The 19,613-nt window shown below is 43.2% G+C and overlaps 1 protein-coding gene across 1 annotated transcript; it reads right to left on the bottom strand.

Moving 5' to 3' along the window:
* Positions 1 to 1,573: 1,573 nt before the first annotated feature.
* Positions 1,574 to 2,703, bottom strand: LOC134991879 (2-oxoglutarate receptor 1-like). The gene has a single exon (XM_063950752.1). It carries the CDS (start codon positions 2,701 to 2,703, stop codon positions 1,726 to 1,728), a length of 978 nt encoding a protein of 325 aa, XP_063806822.1. The 3' UTR covers positions 1,574 to 1,725.
* Positions 2,704 to 19,613: the final 16,910 nt, after the last annotated feature.

Raw genomic sequence — 19,613 nt, 5'->3', positions numbered from 1 at the left:
CCATCACTGGGATAGACAATATCAGTGTCGGACTGGGGCATGTGGGGCCCACTGGGGGAATGCAGTGGTAGGGGCCCATGTTTAGGGGTGTGGCCAGTCTACAGAGGTGGTGTGCTCTGCCACCTCATTGGTTTGACTAACCATTAGAGAGTGCAACATCTGTGCCCCTTCACAAATATATACAGCAAATTCAGCTGCTGCATGCATGACAATGTACCAGATTAATAACAGATTAACAACAGCAATGCACTGTAGAAAATACACCATAGTCCAGTATAAGGTAACACATGTATAATGTATAATTCAAGTGCACAGTCTGGAACCTGATCTTTAGAGCAGGAGATGGGCCCCCAGGCAGTAGGGTCCACCGGTGGTTTCCCCTGTACCCCTGTGGGCCAGTCCAAGCCTGAACAGTATTGCCCATTGTTATGTTTGAATGATGCACATTTCTTTATGAGACTTATCAGATAGCGAGGCAAATGTACTAAGCCTTGGAGAGAGATAAAGCGAAGAGATATTAACTACCAACCAACCAGCTCCTAAAGGGGGGTACTCACGGAGCGATCGCTGCTTAAAATCTAAGGAATCTGACAAGATTGCTTCGATTTTAAGCAGTGATCACTCCGTGTGTACCCCCAATGCGATAGCTATGCGCGGCCCCGCGCATCGCTATTGCTGGCGCTAGATTGGCCTGCATGCAGGCTCAATCTAGCAGGTCGTTCATTTCACCTGGTGGGTGAAATGAGCCCCCCCCCCCATCTCCCCCCACACGCTCAGCACACATCTCTCCCCACATCGGACCGTGAATACAGCCCTTAACTGTAAATTTTCAAACAGAGCCTGTGGCACGGCAGTTAAGAGCTGATTGGCTGATACTTTATCTCTCTCCACTTTATCTCTCTTCAAGGCTTAGTACATCTCCCCCAGGCTGAGAACTATTCCAACCGATACTCAGCAACTCCAGCTTGGTGTTCAGTACACACCTTTTACATCATCAGTAAATCTTACAGTGTGTTGTACAAATATAATTACCACAGGCGTCAGTACATGCTACACATGACTCATAATTATAGTTTATTATTCAGATTTTGTTTTGTATACATTATTCACTTATTATTTTATGTACAAACTTAATAATGTAATATTTAAAGAACATTTTATTAGTGTTTCTTTTTTTCTTTTTTAGCAGCATGTTCCCTACTCTAAACTCATTATAGCTTCTGTATATGGTTATACAATGGAGTTTCTGGGAATTGTCACTTTGGTATGTACCATGAATTAACCAGAATTGATCCTTCCACCCAGAATACTTTGTTTTCATGTCCTTTCAGTACGTGTGTATGTATAAATATGCTCCTTACCCATCAATGGGAGGAGAATGTGTTTAAGCCAGTTTCCACCTTTGCTAGCTTGTGTCACCTAGTAACATGATTGTATAAATGTTTTAATACATTTGGATCCCAAACAAGGTTTTTTTTATCATCTGAAAACAGGGCTTCATCTTTTTCTGTTTAAAACAATATCTATATAATCGGTCAATTATGATATTATAACATCATTCTTCATTGGGAAGACATCTGTATTATGGGGAATATAGTATCCCCTGCTTTAAATGATTACATATTTCTGTAACCTGTACAAAACCAACTTTGTGCTTTTTATGTGGCTATAGACTGAGCTATAATATACTTACTGTTTTCAGTATCATATATAGCCTCATCTGATTTATGGTTGCTGTTTATAAGGATTTGATTTATAAACTGCCTGAACAGCATGCTGGAAATTCCCACCAACAGCAACATATAGTAACAAATTACCAAATGTATTGAGTGAGGCTATCGGTCTAGATGCTATATATATGGCATGGATATGTTTTTCATACATACAGCCTACAGGATGCAGTCGAGTTTCAATACGAATAGCTCTAAAAATGTGTAAAGGTAAGAAACAAGCATAAAACACAACCAAAAGAATGACAACAAGCCTTCGAGCCTTCTTCTTAGGGGTGTCATTTGTATAAGGTCCATTTGAAAGGCTGCGGTTGATGGACGTATAAGCGAGAGTCACTACTATTAATGGTAATGCAAAGCCAATGGAAGTAAGCCAGGCATTATACCAGTGCACATTGTATTCATCAAGAGACACGGCAAAGTCCATGCAAGCCACTGTGTCATGTACCTCTGTCATTAGGATAATCATGGGAAGGACCTCGATCAGTGCAACTATCCACACAGTTGCACAAGCTATAACTGCCCACCTCCTTTTGTGGATAGAGTGGAATTTCATAGGGTGAACAATAACAAAGTAACGGAAGATACTGAAGCAAGTGAGGAAGAGAATGCTGCCATAAAGGTTAAAATGAAAAACAAGGCGGATCAGCTTGCACATAAAGTCCCCAAGACTCCATTGCTCCTTATTTGCGTAATTGTAAACCAAGAAAGGTAAGCTGCAGAGGTGCATGAGGTCTGTGATGGCCAAATTCAGCAAGATGATGATACTGGTTCTCCATGGCCTCATCTTCATGACATATACTGAAATTGCAATAATATTTCCTGGAAATCCAATTATAAAGATGCTGCTGTACATAGTAGGTAGAAAGTACACCTTGATGAAATTGTCTACTAGAACGTTAGTACAGTTTGTTGTTTGTGAGGTGCTGAACATAAAGCTGGAATTGTTGTTATATTCAGAAACATTGTCCATTGTCATTATCCTGCTGGAGGAAACAGACTTTATAAATAATATGTAGAACAGAGTAGCTTGCAGCATTATAGCCATTTACATACATATTATGTAGGATCACTTATTATAACATAATGTTCAGACCATGTACATATACAATCGGAATGCGGTTATGTTACCGGTGCGCAGGATCCCGGCGGTCAGCATGCCGACGCCAGGATCCTGAATGCTAAAAATGCCAGCAATCTGAATGCTGACCCACAGGGTCTATTTCCTCTCGTGGGTGTCCACAACCCCCGCAAGGGGCTTTGTTGCGCTCACCCCCCCCTCCATTGCCGACATTCTGCTGCGGGATCCAGGTGTCGGCATGCTAACCGCTGGGATCCCGGCAGCCGGCATAACATACCCAACTCATACAATGAACCTTTAATTATTTATTCTTGATGATTGTACTCCATTGCTTCTCAACTGTAACTAACTTCCTAAGCAATGTCTGATTCTGGATATGTGTATTGAACCTTGATAATTATTGGAAAGAACATTTGTTTTCCAATAATTATCAAGGTTTTCAATACACATATCCAGAATCAGACATTGCTTAGGAAGTTAGTTACAGTTGAGAAGCAATGGAGTACAATCATCAAGAATAAAGAACAACACTCCACAAATTAAGTAAGTCCATATAAGACATCAGCATCAAGATGATGAGTTTCAAAATACCCAATCAGAGGTACAACCAGCGATATCAGGGTAGTGAGACAGCAACTAAAGAGGCTCAGATCTTGATCAATGTATACAATTACAGTGCGAAGATATGACAACTGTATATTAATTTATTAGAAATAGGCAGAATTTCTAGCAAGTCTATTCCAGAATACATTGAAATACAACAGTATATATTTGAAATATACTGTAAAATAAAAAAAAATCGTAGACAAATAATGAAGACCAAAAGACAGAAGACAAGGGTGAACACATGAGGAAGAAACGACTACGGAAGGGGGAAATTGTTCTGAAGCGGCACATTAATAATGTAAGCACAATCAAAAAACTCGACAGGTTACATGTATTGGTAAAAAGAGAAGTAATCAGAAACTGAATGGGAGGCATGTGTAAATGTAAATTATGAGAGTGGTCATAAATACCGACCTGGTATATACAGTAGTGGCCAAAGAAACACTGACATCTAATCTGACGTTTATGCAAATACCAATCAGTTGAGGTGAAAATTTTAAACACATGTGTTTGAGTGTCTGCCTCAAGACTATTAATAAATTTACATGTACAGTACGCTGGTGTTTTAAATGTGTAGTATGAACATGTGAACAGCACATAAGTAACTGAAAGAGAAGTACTTCAAGTTTGGGTCTACTTTTCAGCTATTTCCTATTTTTTTCATTAAGTCATCAAAGTTCCCAAAATCTGTATGGACTGAAAGTAAAAAAAATCCCTAAGATCCAGAAATGGGCAGAAGAAAAACTAGGTGTATTGTTAACATTGACTAATACCTGCATTTTCTCTTCCATAAAAAGCCTCTCAAAGCACAGAAAACAACCAAATAAAAGAAAATTGTGCACATAACATCACAAGAGTATGAACTGCCACCCTGCAAACACAGTCTTGCTCTGTAAGCACATGGACATTTATCATCTAGATCAGTGGTTCTCAAACTCGGTCCCCCAAACAGTTCACATTTGCACATGGCACCTGCAAATAAGATGCAAAAATAAGGTAAAATATACCCAAAGGTATTCGGGCGCTATGAGACGAGATGGTTAGCTAAGCGGCAGCCAATATTACAGGGGAGTCACTCCCAAAATGAGAATACAAGAAAGAATGGAGGCTGCGCTAGTGGAGGAAAGAACAATGTAAAACACTCAATAGGTAAGTATAAAAATTTATTATAAAACATAAATTCTTTAAAAAGCAGGAATTCTGTGCAAGATAATGTGCCAAATATATGCAGAAAAGATAAATTGCCAATAATATGCAAAGGTTGGAGTTTACCCAGAATGTTGGTACATGATTAATGGAAATTGTTCTCTAGAATCCGTTCCATATTTTGCCCATCAATATGGTATACAGTTATAATCCGGTTTGGAGGGTACCTTTTAGATGTTACTAAAGAGAGTCCATGAAAGATGTCCATATACCGCTAGAGGATTGGTGCAATGTCTCTTAGGTGTAGAGTACCTCATGCAATGCGGGAATAGGCTGGTGCCTCTCTCGGGCTCCTCCGGATAACTGGTCGGCAAGATGGGCTGGTTCGGGTCCAATTCAGAGATGTCCTGTTCCAACGGTTAAATACCTGACGCGTTTCGCTGCATAAACCCTGCAGCTAAAAAGCTGCAGGGTTTATGCAGCAAAACGCGTCAGGTATTTACCCGTTGGAACAGGACATCTCTGAATTGGACCCGAACCAGCCCATCTTGCCGACCAGTTATCCGGAGGAGCCCGAGAGAGGCACCAGCCTATTCCCGCATTGCATGAGGTACTCTACACCTAAGAGACATTGCACCAATCCTCTAGCGGTATATGGACATCTTTCATGGACTCTCTTTAGTAACATCTAAAAGGTACCCTCCAAACCAGATTATAACTGTATACCATATTGATGGGCAAAATATGGAACGGATTCTAGAGAACAATTTCCATTAATCCTGTACCAACATTCTGGGTAAACTTCAACCTTTGCATATTATTGGCAATTTATCTTTTCTGCATATATTTGGCACATTATCTTGCACAGAATTCCTGCTTTTTAAAGAATTTATGTTTTATAATAAATTTTTATACTTACCTATTGAGTGTTTTACATTGTTCTTTCCTCCACTAGCGCAGCCTCCATTCTTTCTTGTACCTGCAAATAAGAGTTTATGCTGTGCTGTTTAGAGCTTTGTATTAAGTACATTTATGCTAATACATACTTGCCTGTAATATCGGCATTGTACAGCGGAGCGTTGCCATGATGATGCAACTGCGAACGCCACATCCCCTGTGCTGCCTGTAGAACCAAACCACAGCCTTGCCATGCCCCTATGTCGTGTCATGCCATCCTGTGCCGTCCCCTGCAGTATCAAACTCGCCGTCTTCTCCTGAAGGGGGCAGCCAAAATGTCATCAACACTGAGCTAAATGCATTTGCTTAAAAGTAGAGATGAGCGGGTTCGGTTTCTCTGAATCCGAACCCGCCCGAACTTCATGTTTTTTTACACGGGTCCGAGCGACTCGGATCTTCCCGCCTTGCTCGGTTAACCCGAGCGCGCCCGAACGTCATCATCACGCTGTCGGATTCTCGCGAGGCTCGGATTCTATCGCGAGACTCGGATTCTATATAAGGAGCCGCGCGTCGCGGCCATTTTCACACGTGCATTGAGATTGATAGGGAGAGGACGTGGCTGGCGTCCTCTCCGTTTAGAAATTAAAATAGATAGAAGAGTGAGAGTGAGACACTTCATTTACTTACTGGAGCTTAGGAGGAGTTATACTAGTGACTGATGACCAGTGACCTGACCACCAGTGCAGTTTTATAATTTATTATTATTTAATAATCAGTTCTGTTCTTGTTCTCTGCCTGAAAAAAACGATACACAGTGACTCAGTCACACTCACATACCATATCTGTGCTCAGCCCAGTGTGCTGCATCATCTATGTATAATATCTGACTGTGCTCACACAGCTTAATTGTGGGGGAGACTGGGGAGCAGTTATAGGTTATAGCAGGAGCCAGGAGTACATATTAAACAGTGCACACTTTTGCTGCCAGAGTGCCACTGCCAGTGTGACTGACCACTGACCACTGTGACCAGTGACCTGACCACACTGACCACCAGTATAGTATATTGTGATTGAATGTCTGCCTGAAAAAGTACACTCGTCGTGTGACTTGTGTGGTTTTTTTTATTCTATAAAAATTAAAAAACTCATTCTGCTGACAGACAGTGTCCAGCAGGTCCGTCATTATATAATATATACCTGTCCGGCTGCAGTAGTGATATATATATATTTTTTATATCATTATTTATCATCCAGTCTATACTAGCAGCAGACACAGTACGGTAGTTCACGGCTGTAGCTACCTCTGTGTCGGCACTCGGCAGTCCATCCATAATTGTATACCACCTACCCGTGGGTTTTTTTTTCTTTCTTCTTTATACATACTACATCTCATTATCATCCAGTCTATATTAGCAGCAGACACAGTACAGTACGGTAGTCCACGGCTGTAGCTACCTCTGTGTCGGCACTCGGCAGTCCATCCATAATTGTATACCACCTACCCGTGGTTTTTTTTTTCTTTCTTCTTTATACATACTACATCTCATTATCATCCAGTCTATATTAGCAGCAGACACAGTACAGTACGGTAGTCCACGGCTGTAGCTACCTCTGTGTCGGCACTCGGCAGTCCATCCATAATTGTATACCACCTACCCGTGTTTTTTTTTTCTTTCTTCTTTATACATACTACATCTCATTATCAACCAGTCTATATTAGCAGCAGACACAGTACGGTAGTTCACGGCTGTAGCTACCTCTGTGTCGGCACTCGGCAGTCCATCCATAATTGTATACCACCTACCCGTGGTTTTTATTTTTCTTTCTTCTTTATACATACTACATCTCATTATCATCCAGTCTATATTAGCAGCAGACACAGTACAGTACGGTAGTCCACGGCTGTAGCTACCTCTGTGTCGGCACTCGGCAGTCCATCCATAATTGTATACCACCTACCCGTGTTTTTTCTTTTCTTTCTTCTTTATACATACTACATCTCATTATCAACCAGTCTATATTAGCAGCAGACACAGTACGGTAGTTCACGGCTGTAGCTACCTCTGTGTCGGCACTCGGCAGTCCATCCATAATTGTATACCACCTACCCGTGGTTTTTTTTTCTTTCTTCTTTATACATACTACATCTCATTATCATCCAGTCTATATTAGCAGCAGACACAGTACAGCACGGTAGTCCACGGCTGTAGCTATCTCTGTGCCGGCACTCGGCAGTCCATCCATAATTGTATACCACCTACCCGTGGTTTTTTTTTCTTTCTTCTTTATACATACTACATCTCATTATCAACCAGTCTATATTAGCAGCAGACACAGTACAGTACAGTAGTCCACGGCTGTAGCTACCTCTGTGTCGGCACTCGGCAGTCCATCCATAATTGTATACCACCTACCCGTGGTTTTTTTTTTCTTTCTTCTTTATACATACTACATCTCATTATCAACCAGTCTATATTAGCAGCAGACACAGTACGGTAGTTCACGGCTGTAGCTACCTCTGTGTCGGCACTCGGCAGTCCATCCATAATTGTATACCACCTACCCGTGGTTTTTATTTTTCTTTCTTCTTTATACATACTACATCTCATTATCATCCAGTCTATATTAGCAGCAGACACAGTACAGTACGGTAGTCCACGGCTGTAGCTACCTCTGTGTCGGCACTCGGCAGTCCATCCATAATTGTATACCACCTACCCGTGGTTTTTTTTTTCTTTCTTCTTTATACATACTACATCTCATTATCATCCAGTCTATATTAGCAGCAGACACAGTACAGTACGGTAGTCCACGGCTGTAGCTACCTCTGTGTCGGCACTCGGCAGTCCATCCATAATTGTATACTAGTATCCATCCATCTCCATTGTTTACCTGAGGTGCCTTTTAGTTGTGCCTATTAAAATATGGAGAACAAAAATGTTGAGGTTCCAAAATTAGGGAAAGATCAAGATCCACTTCCACCTCTTGCTGAAGCTGCTGCCACTAGTCATGGCCGAGACGATGAAATGCCAGCAACGTCGTCTGCCAAGGCCGATGCCCAATATCATAGTACAGAGCATGTCAAATCCAAAACACCAAATATCAGTAAAAAAAGGACTCCAAAACCTAAAATAAAATTGTCGGAGGAGAAGCGTAAACTTGCCAATATGCCATTTACCACACGGAGTGGCAAGGAACGGCTGAGGCCCTGGCCTATGTTCATGGCTAGTGGTTCAGCTTCACATGAGGATGGAAGCACTCAGCCTCTCGCTAGAAAACTGAAAAGACTCAAGCTGGCAAAAGCACCGCAAAGAACTGTGCGTTCTTCGAAATCCCAAATCCACAAGGAGAGTCCAATTGTGTCGGTTGCGATGCCTGACCTTCCCAACACTGGATGTGAAGAGCATGCGCCTTCCACCATTTGCACGCCCCCTGCAAGTGCTGGAAGGAGCACCCGCAGTCCAGTTCCTGATAGTCAGATTGAAGATGTCAGTGTTGAAGTACACCAGGATGAGGAGGATATGGGTGTTGCTGGCGCTGGGGAGGAAATTGACCAGGAGGATTCTGATGGTGAGGTGGTTTGTTTAAGTCAGGCACCCGGGGAGACACCTGTTGTCCGTGGGAGGAATATGGCCACTGACATGCCTGGTGAAAATACCAAAAAAATCAGCTCTTCGGTGTGGAAGTATTTCAACAGAAATGCGGACAACAGGTGTCAAGCCGTGTGTTGCCTTTGTCAAGCTGTAATAAGTAGGGGTAAGGACGTTAACCACCTCGGAACATCCTCCCTTATACGTCACCTGCAGCGCATTCATAATAAGTCAGTGACAAGTTCAAAAACTTTGGGCGACAGCGGAAGCAGTCCACTGACCAGTAAATCCCTTCCTCTTGTAACCAAGCTCACGCAAACCACCCCACCAACTCCCTCAGTGTCAATTTCCTCCTTCCCCAGGAATGCCAATAGTCCTGCAGGCCATGTCACTGGCAATTCTGACGAGTCCTCTCCTGCCTGGGATTCCTCCGATGCATCCTTGCGTGTAACGCCTACTGCTGCTGGCGCTGCTGTTGTTGCTGCTGGGAGTCGATGGTCATCCCAGAGGGGAAGTCGTAAGCCCACTTGTACTACTTCCAGTAAGCAATTGACTGTTCAACAGTCCTTTGCGAGGAAGATGAAATATCACAGCAGTCATCCTGCTGCAAAGCGGATAACTGAGGCCTTGACAACTATGTTGGTGTTAGACGTGCGTCCGGTATCCGCCGTTAGTTCACAGGGAACTAGACAATTTATTGAGGCAGTGTGCCCCCGTTACCAAATACCATCTAGGTTCCACTTCTCTAGGCAGGCGATACCGAGAATGTACACGGACGTCAGAAAAAGACTCACCAGTGTCCTAAAAAATGCAGTTGTACCCAATGTCCACTTAACCACGGACATGTGGACAAGTGGAGCAGGGCAGGGTCAGGACTATATGACTGTGACAGCCCACTGGGTAGATGTATGGACTCCCGCCGCAAGAACAGCAGCGGCGGCACCAGTAGCAGCATCTCGCAAACGCCAACTCTTTCCTAGGCAGGCTACGCTTTGTATCACCGGTTTCCAGAATACGCACACAGCTGAAAACCTCTTACGGCAACTGAGGAAGATCATCGCGGAATGGCTTACCCCAATTGGACTCTCCTGTGGATTTGTGGCATCGGACAACGCCAGCAATATTGTGTGTGCATTAAATATGGGCAAATTCCAGCACGTCCCATGTTTTGCACATACCTTGAATTTGGTGGTGCAGAATTTTTAAAAAAACGACAGGGGCGTGCAAGAGATGCTGTCGGTGGCCAGAAGAATTGCGGGACACTTTCGGCGTACAGGCACCACGTACAGAAGACTGGAGCACCACCAAAAACTACTGAACCTGCCCTGCCATCATCTGAAGCAAGAAGTGGTAACGAGGTGGAATTCAACCCTCTATATGCTTCAGAGGTTGGAGGAGCAGCAAAAGGCCATTCAAGCCTATACAATTGAGCACGATATAGGAGGTGGAATGCACCTGTCTCAAGCGCAGTGGAGAATGATTTCAACGTTGTGCAAGGTTCTGCTGCCCTTTGAACTTGCCACACGTGAAGTCAGTTCAGACACTGCCAGCCTGAGTCAGGTCATTCCCCTCATCAGGCTTTTGCAGAAGAAGCTGGAGACATTGAAGGAGGAGCTAACACGGAGCGATTCCGCTAGGCATGTGGGACTTGTGGATGGAGCCCTTAATTCGCTTAACAAGGATTCACGGGTGGTCAATCTGTTGAAATCAGAGCACTACATTTTGGCCACCGTGCTCGATCCTAGATTTAAAGCCTACCTTGGATCTCTCTTTCCGGCAGACACAAGTCTGCTGGGGTTGAAAGACCTGCTGGTGACAAAATTGTCAAGTCAAGCGGAACGCGACCTGTCAACATCTCCTCCTTCACATTCTCCCGCAACTGGGGGTGCGAGGAAAAGGCTCAGAATTCCGAGCCCACCCGCTGGCGGTGATGCAGGGCAGTCTGGAGCGACTGCTGATGCTGACATCTGGTCCGGACTGAAGGACCTGACAACGATTACGGACATGTCGTCTACTGTCACTGCATATGATTCTCTCAACATTGAAAGAATGGTGGAGGATTATATGAGTGACCGCATCCAAGTAGGCACGTCACACAGTCCGTACTTATACTGGCAGGAAAAAGAGGCAATTTGGAGGCCCTTGCACAAACTGGCTTTATTCTACCTAAGTTGCCCTCCCACAAGTGTGTACTCCGAAAGAGTGTTTAGTGCCGCCGCTCACCTTGTCAGCAATCGGCGTACGAGGTTACATCCAGAAAATGTGGAGAAGATGATGTTCATTAAAATGAATTATAATCAATTCCTCCGCGGAGACATTGACCAGCAGCAATTGCCTCCACAAAGTACACAGGGAGCTGAGATGGTGGATTCCAGTGGGGACGAATTGATAATCTGTGAGGAGGGGGATGTACACGGTGATATATCGGAGGATGATGATGAGGTGGACATCTTGCCTCTGTAGAGCCAGTTTGTGCAAGGAGAGATTAATTGCTTCTTTTTTGGTGGGGGTCCAAACCAACCCGTCATATCAGTCACAGTCGTGTGGCAGACCCTGTCACTGAAATGATGGGTTGGTTAAAGTGTGCATGTCCTGTTTATACAACATAAGGGTGGGTGGGAGGGCCCAAGGACAATTCCATCTTGCACCTCTTTTTTCTTTAATTTTTCTTTGCGTCATGTGCTATTTGGGGAGGGTGTTTTGGAAGGGCCATCCTGCGTGACACTGCAGTGCCACTCCTAGATGGGCCCGGTGTTTGTGTCGGCCACTAGGGTCGCTTATCTTACTCACACAGCTACCTCATTGCGCCTCTTTTTTTCTTTGCGTCATGTGCTGTTTGGGGAGGGTTTTTTGGAAGGGACATCCTGCGTGACACTGCAGTGCCACTCCTAGATGGGCCCGGTGTTTGTGTCGGCCACTAGGGTCGCTTATCTTACTCACACAGCTACCTCATTGCGCCTCTTTTTTTCTTTGCGTCATGTGCTGTTTGGGGAGGGTTTTTTGGAAGGGACATCCTGCGTGACACTGCAGTGACACTCCTAGATGGGCCCGGTGTTTGTGTCGGCCACTAGGGTCACTTATCTTACTCACACAGCTACCTCATTGCGCCTCTTTTTTTCTTTGCGTCATGTGCTGTTTGGGGAGGGTTTTTTGGAAGGGACATCCTGCGTGACACTGCAGTGACACTCCTAGATGGGCCCGGTGTTTGTGTCGGCCACTAGGGTCGCTTATCTTACTCACACAGCTACCTCATTGCGCCTCTTTTTTTCTTTGCGTCATGTGCTGTTTGGGGAGGGTTTTTTGGAAGGGACATCCTGCGTGACACTGCAGTGACACTCCTAGATGGGCCCGGTGTTTGTGTCGGCCACTAGGGTCGCTTAGCTTAGTCATCCAGCGACCTAGGTGCAAATTTTAGGACTAAAAATAATATTGTGAGGTGTGAGGTATTCAGAATAGACTGAAAATGAGTGTAAATTATGGTTTTTGAGGTTAATAATACTTTGGGATCAAAATGACCCCCAAATTCTATGATTTAAGCTGTTTTTTAGTGTTTTTTGAAAAAAACACCCGAATCCAAAACACACCCGAATCCGACAAAAAAAATTCGGTGAGGTTTTGCCAAAACGCGGTCGAACCCAAAACACGGCCGCGGAACCGAACCCAAAACCAAAACACAAAACCCGAAAAATTTCCGGCGCTCATCTCTACTTAAAAGTACATAAAATTTTTCTAAAACGTAACTATGTTTTATTATCTATGGATGTATCTATATTCTCATGTAGGGATAGAGCTTGCAAGAAAACTCAGTCCCTGCAAATGCCCTCCACCTCCTTATCGGGGTATTTTTTTTATGAAAAATACCCTGGATTTGTTGCACGCATGTGCAGCTGTCAACATCACCGCTGCTACTGCCACTGGGAACCCCCATGTCGCATCTACCCCTCCCTGTGCCGCAAATCCCCAACGCTGCTCATACTCATCCATATGTTCGGTGATTGGTGATGAATGATTGGTGATCCGGGAGGGCGGCCGGTCATGGGATCCTCTTGCTGCTGTGACACCCATCCCAGAGCAGTGCAGAGAGACCCGATAACAGGTCGCCTTCTATGGCGCACCGATCACCAGTCCCTGGGTATAAATCAGTATGATATTTTTGTGTTTTTCATTTTCTCATAGTGATCAGCCTGCGTATCCATCGGAGACACATAACTGATCACACTGGCCAGGTTCCGGCACAGCTTCCTTTGCCTTCGGGCAGAGAAAGGTGTGCACAAGGCAGGTATACTGCAGTGAGTCCTGTGATTATGCTATCTCAAAATAGTGTTATTATCACAGGGCTCACTGCAGGATTTTTTGTTATTGTGTATTTTTTTTACATTTGGTCAGATTGCATTTCCCATAAGTATGGGAAATGCAATATGGTTATTATTAAAATGAGAATTAAAGGGTTTGGAGTAGTTTTTCCCGAAAACTGTTCCAAAAGCCCTTCAATATGGGTTGCAGTTATGTGACCAGTGGTTCTAGAGACCGCCGGTCACAACACCTCCCCCTACACCCCCCCCCCCCCTCACTATCCCAACAGTCGGCATGCCAGCCAACAGGGACAACAGGGACTACAACACCCATAGATCCCGGCCGCCGGTAACGTGTTACACACACCTTTAATACATTTAGGTGATACTAAAATAATCTGAAATATGTGTGAAAAAACATCATTTAGTAAAAAAAAAAAGTTAATAAATGTGCTCCAAAATAACAATATAAGAGTTTGTAATGATACATACTGTAATATACTTCTTGGATTTCTGTGGGCAAAATATGAAAAAACACGAGTCTGCATGTGAAGTAATAACACCCAAGGTCACAGTGGCAACCTTACATCAACACAGCCCCCATGGATATCATCTAATGTACATTATATACCAGTGTCGTATTTTGTAATTGATTAAACGGCAAAATCTACATTATATGTGTTCTGCAGCATGATAAATATTTCCATGGAAGGTGGATAACTTTTAATAGGCGCCAAGAATATTAGCCAGCAAGCATTCTGTAATCATCACATAGTTACTTTAGTGAATCCTGTAGGATCTCATATAACAAATCATGTAGGCTAAAATAACTTTTACAGAGGACATTTTCCACAATATTTCTGTCTCTGTGTCTCTTTAATTATCTTAATCTGTTTCAAATATGTTCTGTAAACTGTAAAGATGCCAGATAATGTAAGTTTTCTGGAATCAGTTAAGAAATCTTTATAATTTTTCACTCCCAATATGTTTCTTTGCCATTTGCCATCTGTGAGTAACAGTAATTTGCAGACTTTGGTTTTGGAGTTGCTGAGAAAGAACAACCTCAAGACTGCTCTGGAATTCATGGTTAATCATTGGTTGCATAAATCTGATTGAGTAGCACATCTTCAAGAATAGCAGTTCAGTTGTTAAATTACAACTTTGTAACCCTTCTCATAAGCAATATTCTACAAAAAATATTGTCAGTTAAAAAAGAAAATGATAATAGTAGTGACTACTATACCTGTCTCAAAATGATGTCCTCAAAGTTTTAGTCACCTGCTCATTTGGACTATTTATCAGGATCAGCAGGAAATTGTTCTGTAGACATTTTGCTGTGCTGAAGAAAATACAGGATTGGAATACACTGTCCCGGGATCCTGTGAATAATCACATAAAGATAAATTGTGATGTGAACAGGCAGCACTCACTAATCCACATCAAAGTACTGTTTTGGCAGTTTTACTCCTCCCTTTGCTGATGAGATGTTGACACATAAGATATATTAGCATTAATATTTATTATGTTAACTGTGTCTACTCTTACAATCATGAAAAGTGTACCTGAAAGTAATTCTAACATACAGTATGTGGGTCAATCGTGTATTTGTTTACCATATGATAACAATCTTGTAATAAGGTGAACTAATACAGAAGTTAATCGTTTATTTATTAACAGTTTCTTATATAGCGCAGCATATTCCGTTGCACTTTAAAATTGGAACAACAGTAATAGAACAAAACTGGGTAATAACAGACAGACATAGAGGTTGGAAGGCCCTGCTCGCAAGCTTACAATCTATAGGGCAGTGGTTCTCAAACTCAGTCCTCAGGATGCCACACGGTTCACATTTTCCATGTAACCCAGCAGCTGCACTGCGTATCACCAACTTTCACATTTTAAAATTCTACAGGTGACCTGCAAAAATTTAACCGTGTGGGCTTTTGAGGACCGAGTTTGAGAACCTGTGAAATAGGAATTGGTACACAAGAATACTTGCTATTGCATTATGGTCTGGCCAGATTGCAAAGGTTCATAATGGGCTGTATGATATAGTCACCCAGCAATGTTGGCTAAGGGTCAGGAGGATGTGAAAGTGAAGAAAGACATAATATGTGTGGTTATGTGTGGACTGTACAGAAGGGATGTAATTAGATACTGTAGGTTATGTGGGTGCATCCTGATTTTGATAAGTTTGTCTGAAGAGGTACATTTTCACGGAATGCTTGAAGGTTTGTAGTCTAGAGGTGAGTCATAGTGTGCATGGGAAGGCATTCCACATAGTGTATGCAGCCTGGAAAAAGTATTGTAATTTTGAGTGGGAGCAAGTAATGCGTGTGGATGAGAGATGCAGATCTTGTTCAGAGCAGAGAGGTTGGTTAGGGAGATATTTTGAAATGAGCAAAGAGATGTATGTTGGGGCAGTTTGGTTAATAGTCTTGTATGTAAGTAAAACTATTTTATATTGAATACAGTAGAATACCGGAAACCAATGGAGGGACTGACAGAGTGGATCCTCAGACGATGAACGTCTAGCGAGGAAGATCAATCTCGTAGCTGGATTTAAAATGGATTGTAGTAGTGAGAGCCTATTTTTGGGAAGACATGAAAGTAAACTATTGCAATAATCAATGCGGGAGATAATGTGTGCATGGATTCGAGTTTTTACAGTGTCTTGTGTATGATTTGGTTATATTTTGGATATGTTTCTTAGATGTACAGTGCTGTGAAAAGTTTTAGGCAGGTGCATTTATTATGCAGCAGGACAACAACCCAAACAACATACAGCCAATGTCATAAAGAACTATCTTCAGTGTAGAGAAGAACAAGGAGTCCTGGAGTTGATGATAGCCTACATCCACAGAAAATCTGTGGTTAGTTCTCCAAGATTTTTAGAATAACCTCCACAGTTCCTTCAAAACTGTGGAAGTGTACCTAGAAGAAGTGAAGCTGTTTTGAAGGCAAACGGTGGTCAAACCAAATAATTATTTGATTTAGATTTCTCTACTGTTCATTCACTTTGCATTTTGTTAATTAATAAAATTAATTATTAACACATTTCAAAGTACTGTATGTAACATGATTTTGAGACAGATTGAATGTGGGGAACAAAGGACAGTTCAGAGCCAAGAATAACACCCAGGCAGCAAGCTTGTGGGGTAGGGTTCATTGTCCAGTTATCAACAGTGATAGAGATATCAGGTTGATAACTATTATTGGCTGGTGGAAATCAAACTAATTCTGTTTTGTCAGTTCTGGTTCCGGCTGCTAGTGTGATACCCAGGCAGCGCCATGTCCATCAGTGATTGTAAAGCATTGGACGTCAGGCCATCTCATCACAAATAGGAAGTAGTTTATTTAAAGTTCAGACAGGGTCATCATAGTAATAACATTTAATTAATTGTTCTTCCCCCTCCAGCACAAACTTTGTTTCAATTATATCAGATTACAGCAGTTCAGCATTTCCTTTCATTCGCTTCAATGCTGTCAATAACAGCATAAACAATTATGGGACAGCATTACATGACATACCTGCGCAGTCTCTGGGAATCAGTAGTGCGGCGGCCGCAAACAGATTATTTTCAGTGCTTTCTCTCCCTATTTGTTGGACTCTTCTGGACTCATTGCTGGGGGTCTTTCATGCCTCACATGGTTTCCTACCACTCAACCAGACACCTCCCATCCAGCTTCTAGGGTACCCCTGAAGGTGGGGATCCCGTTGTTTCTTCCACTGATTGCTCATGCTGCTGCTGCTCTCACATTGCGACTCTGGATATCTCTTGCTCTTCCTAGCAGCACCTACATGCTGCTCCATAATGCCAAGGGGTTGTGGGATGCCATGCCTGTCCCACAGCCCCAGCATGGGCTTTCTTCCCTGGGCACTTAGCCTGTGCCTTCCATTCCCAGTTCTCAGCTCACACTGAGCTCCAGCCTGTCCTTTATTTCTTGTCCAAAAACTCCTCACTTCAAGTCCTACCCCCCTACATGTGGCAGGGTCTGTCAGAACTGGTTTAACTGGTTTGGGTCATATTAACTCCCCCACCCACTGATAAGAATCAAATGGCTTTTGGAATTTTCCAGTATCTCTTGTCTCCTAACATTCCAGTATGCCACACTAGCTGATGGCTGCGTGTTGAAGCAGCTCCACTCCATCACTCACCAGCGCTCACCATTTCATGGCTCGCAGAGCCTCCAAGCCCTGGGCTTCTTTTCCCCTGTGCTCCCCAGATGCTGATGGAGAAATACCTCTCCCCGATAACTCCCGCTAGACTGCAGCCGCCATGCCAGTAAAATCGCCGCTCGGTGGACACCAACATGGTGCTGGGTACAGACACCGCGTCTCGCTCCCCTGCTTCCAAAAAAGCAGCTGCCACACAGGAAGACACAGATCTTCCGGAAGTACGTCACACCCCAGACTCCCCAGTCACATATGGGGATATTGTTGACGCAATAAAAAGCACTATGACTTCTCTGCTGTCACAGGCTGTGTCTGAGATTTCTCAACAGTTGCAGCACATCACAGTCAGAGTATACCTATATTAGTGCTCCTCCATAATTGATAACATATTTAAGTTTTGTGATGTTTTACTGCTTATACCTGTACTAGAATGTAATTCTCAACATGGTTTTGCCACCAGAATGCCCTTCTCATATTTTTCCTGATATAATCCCAGGGCACCAATTGTGCGTCTCGTCTCTACTTTTGTAATTTTTTTTTTCTTTTCTATTCTTTTATTTACAGTATCTTTGTTTTCATACAATATGCTAGCATTTTTTATGAAGATGTTTATTGTTATAGCTGTGTTAGAGTGGTGGAGTTCTAATTGAGCTCCGGCGCATGCGTATTGTAGTTGGTTGATGATGCGCCTTTATCAATCTGGTTATGTATATTCTTCCATGTTAGGAAGTCCTTGTTCCTTGAATGCTTTCTGTGCTTAATATGTTGATCATACAACCTACTTGTTAACAATTGTCTTCACCGTCACAGTTCTTCCTCTCTCATCCATCCTCATGCACTTTCCGTCCCCCTTTTCCTCCTCCCAATCCCTGAATGATGCTGCTGTTATGACATTTACTGTTTTTGATACCTGTGATTGATTATGTGTGACCTTAAAATAGGTTCTCTTAACGTGGGTGGCTTGCATTCTGTCCAAACGTTGCAAAATTCCGATATACCTTGCTAAACACTATTTAGATGTAGTATATCTACAAGAAACGCATTTAATTCCATCCGAAGTGCTTAAACTTCAAATGCAAAAATGGGGACTAGTGACATCTGCACCTTTATACCTACAAATCTAGGGGTGTAGTCATTCTAGCGGAAAAATCATTACCGCTTGAAATTCTTAAAACACAAGCAGATCATGAGGGAAGATTCGTATTGGCTATGGATCTTCTACATAACTCACCTTATACCTGGGTGGTGAGAAACGTGGTTCCGGTATCCACCGTTAATTCAGAGGCAACTAGAGACTTGATTGAGGTACTGTGTCCCCGGTATCAAATACCATCTAGGTTACACTTCTCTAGGCAGGCGGTACCGACAATGTACACAGACATCAGAAAAAGAGTCACCAGTGTCCTACAAAATGTGGTTGTATCCAATGTCCACTTAACCACGGACATGTGGACAAGTTGAACAGGGCAGACTAAGGACTATATGACTGTAACAGCCCACTGGGTAGATGTATGTCTTTCCGCAGCAACAACAGCAGCGGCACCAGTAGCAGCATCTCGCAAACGCCAACTCGTTCCTAAGCAGGCTACGCTATGTATCACCGCTTTCCGTAAGAGGCACACAGCTGACAACCTCTTACGGAAACTGAGGAACATCATTGCAGAATGGCTTACCCCAATTGGACTCTCCTGGCGATTTGTGATGTCGGACAACGCCACCAATATTGTGCGTGCATTACATGTGGGCAAATTACAGCACATCCCATGTTTTGCACATACAATTAATTTGGTGGATGACAGGGGTGTGCAGGAGATGCTGTCAGTGGGCCGAAAAATTGCGGGCCACTTTTGGCATTCAGCCACCGCGTGCCGAAGACTGGAGCACCAGCAAACAAGTCTGAACCTGCCCTGCCATCAACTGAAGCAGGAGGTGGTAACGAGGTGGAATTCAACACTCTATATGCTTCAGAGGATGGAGGAGCAGCAAAAGGCCATTGAAGCCTGTACATCTAAGGCCCTTATTCCGAGTTGATCGCTCGCTAGCTGCTTTTAGCAGCAGTGCAAACGCTAGGCCACCACCCTCTGGGAGTGTATC

This window comes from Pseudophryne corroboree, chromosome 2 (genome assembly GCF_028390025.1).
Source record: "Pseudophryne corroboree isolate aPseCor3 chromosome 2, aPseCor3.hap2, whole genome shotgun sequence".
In the NCBI taxonomy this organism is placed as follows: Eukaryota; Metazoa; Chordata; class Amphibia; order Anura; family Myobatrachidae; genus Pseudophryne; species Pseudophryne corroboree.
Note: the sequence above shows the minus strand (reverse complement) of the source record. Positions and strands in the feature narration are given on the sequence as shown.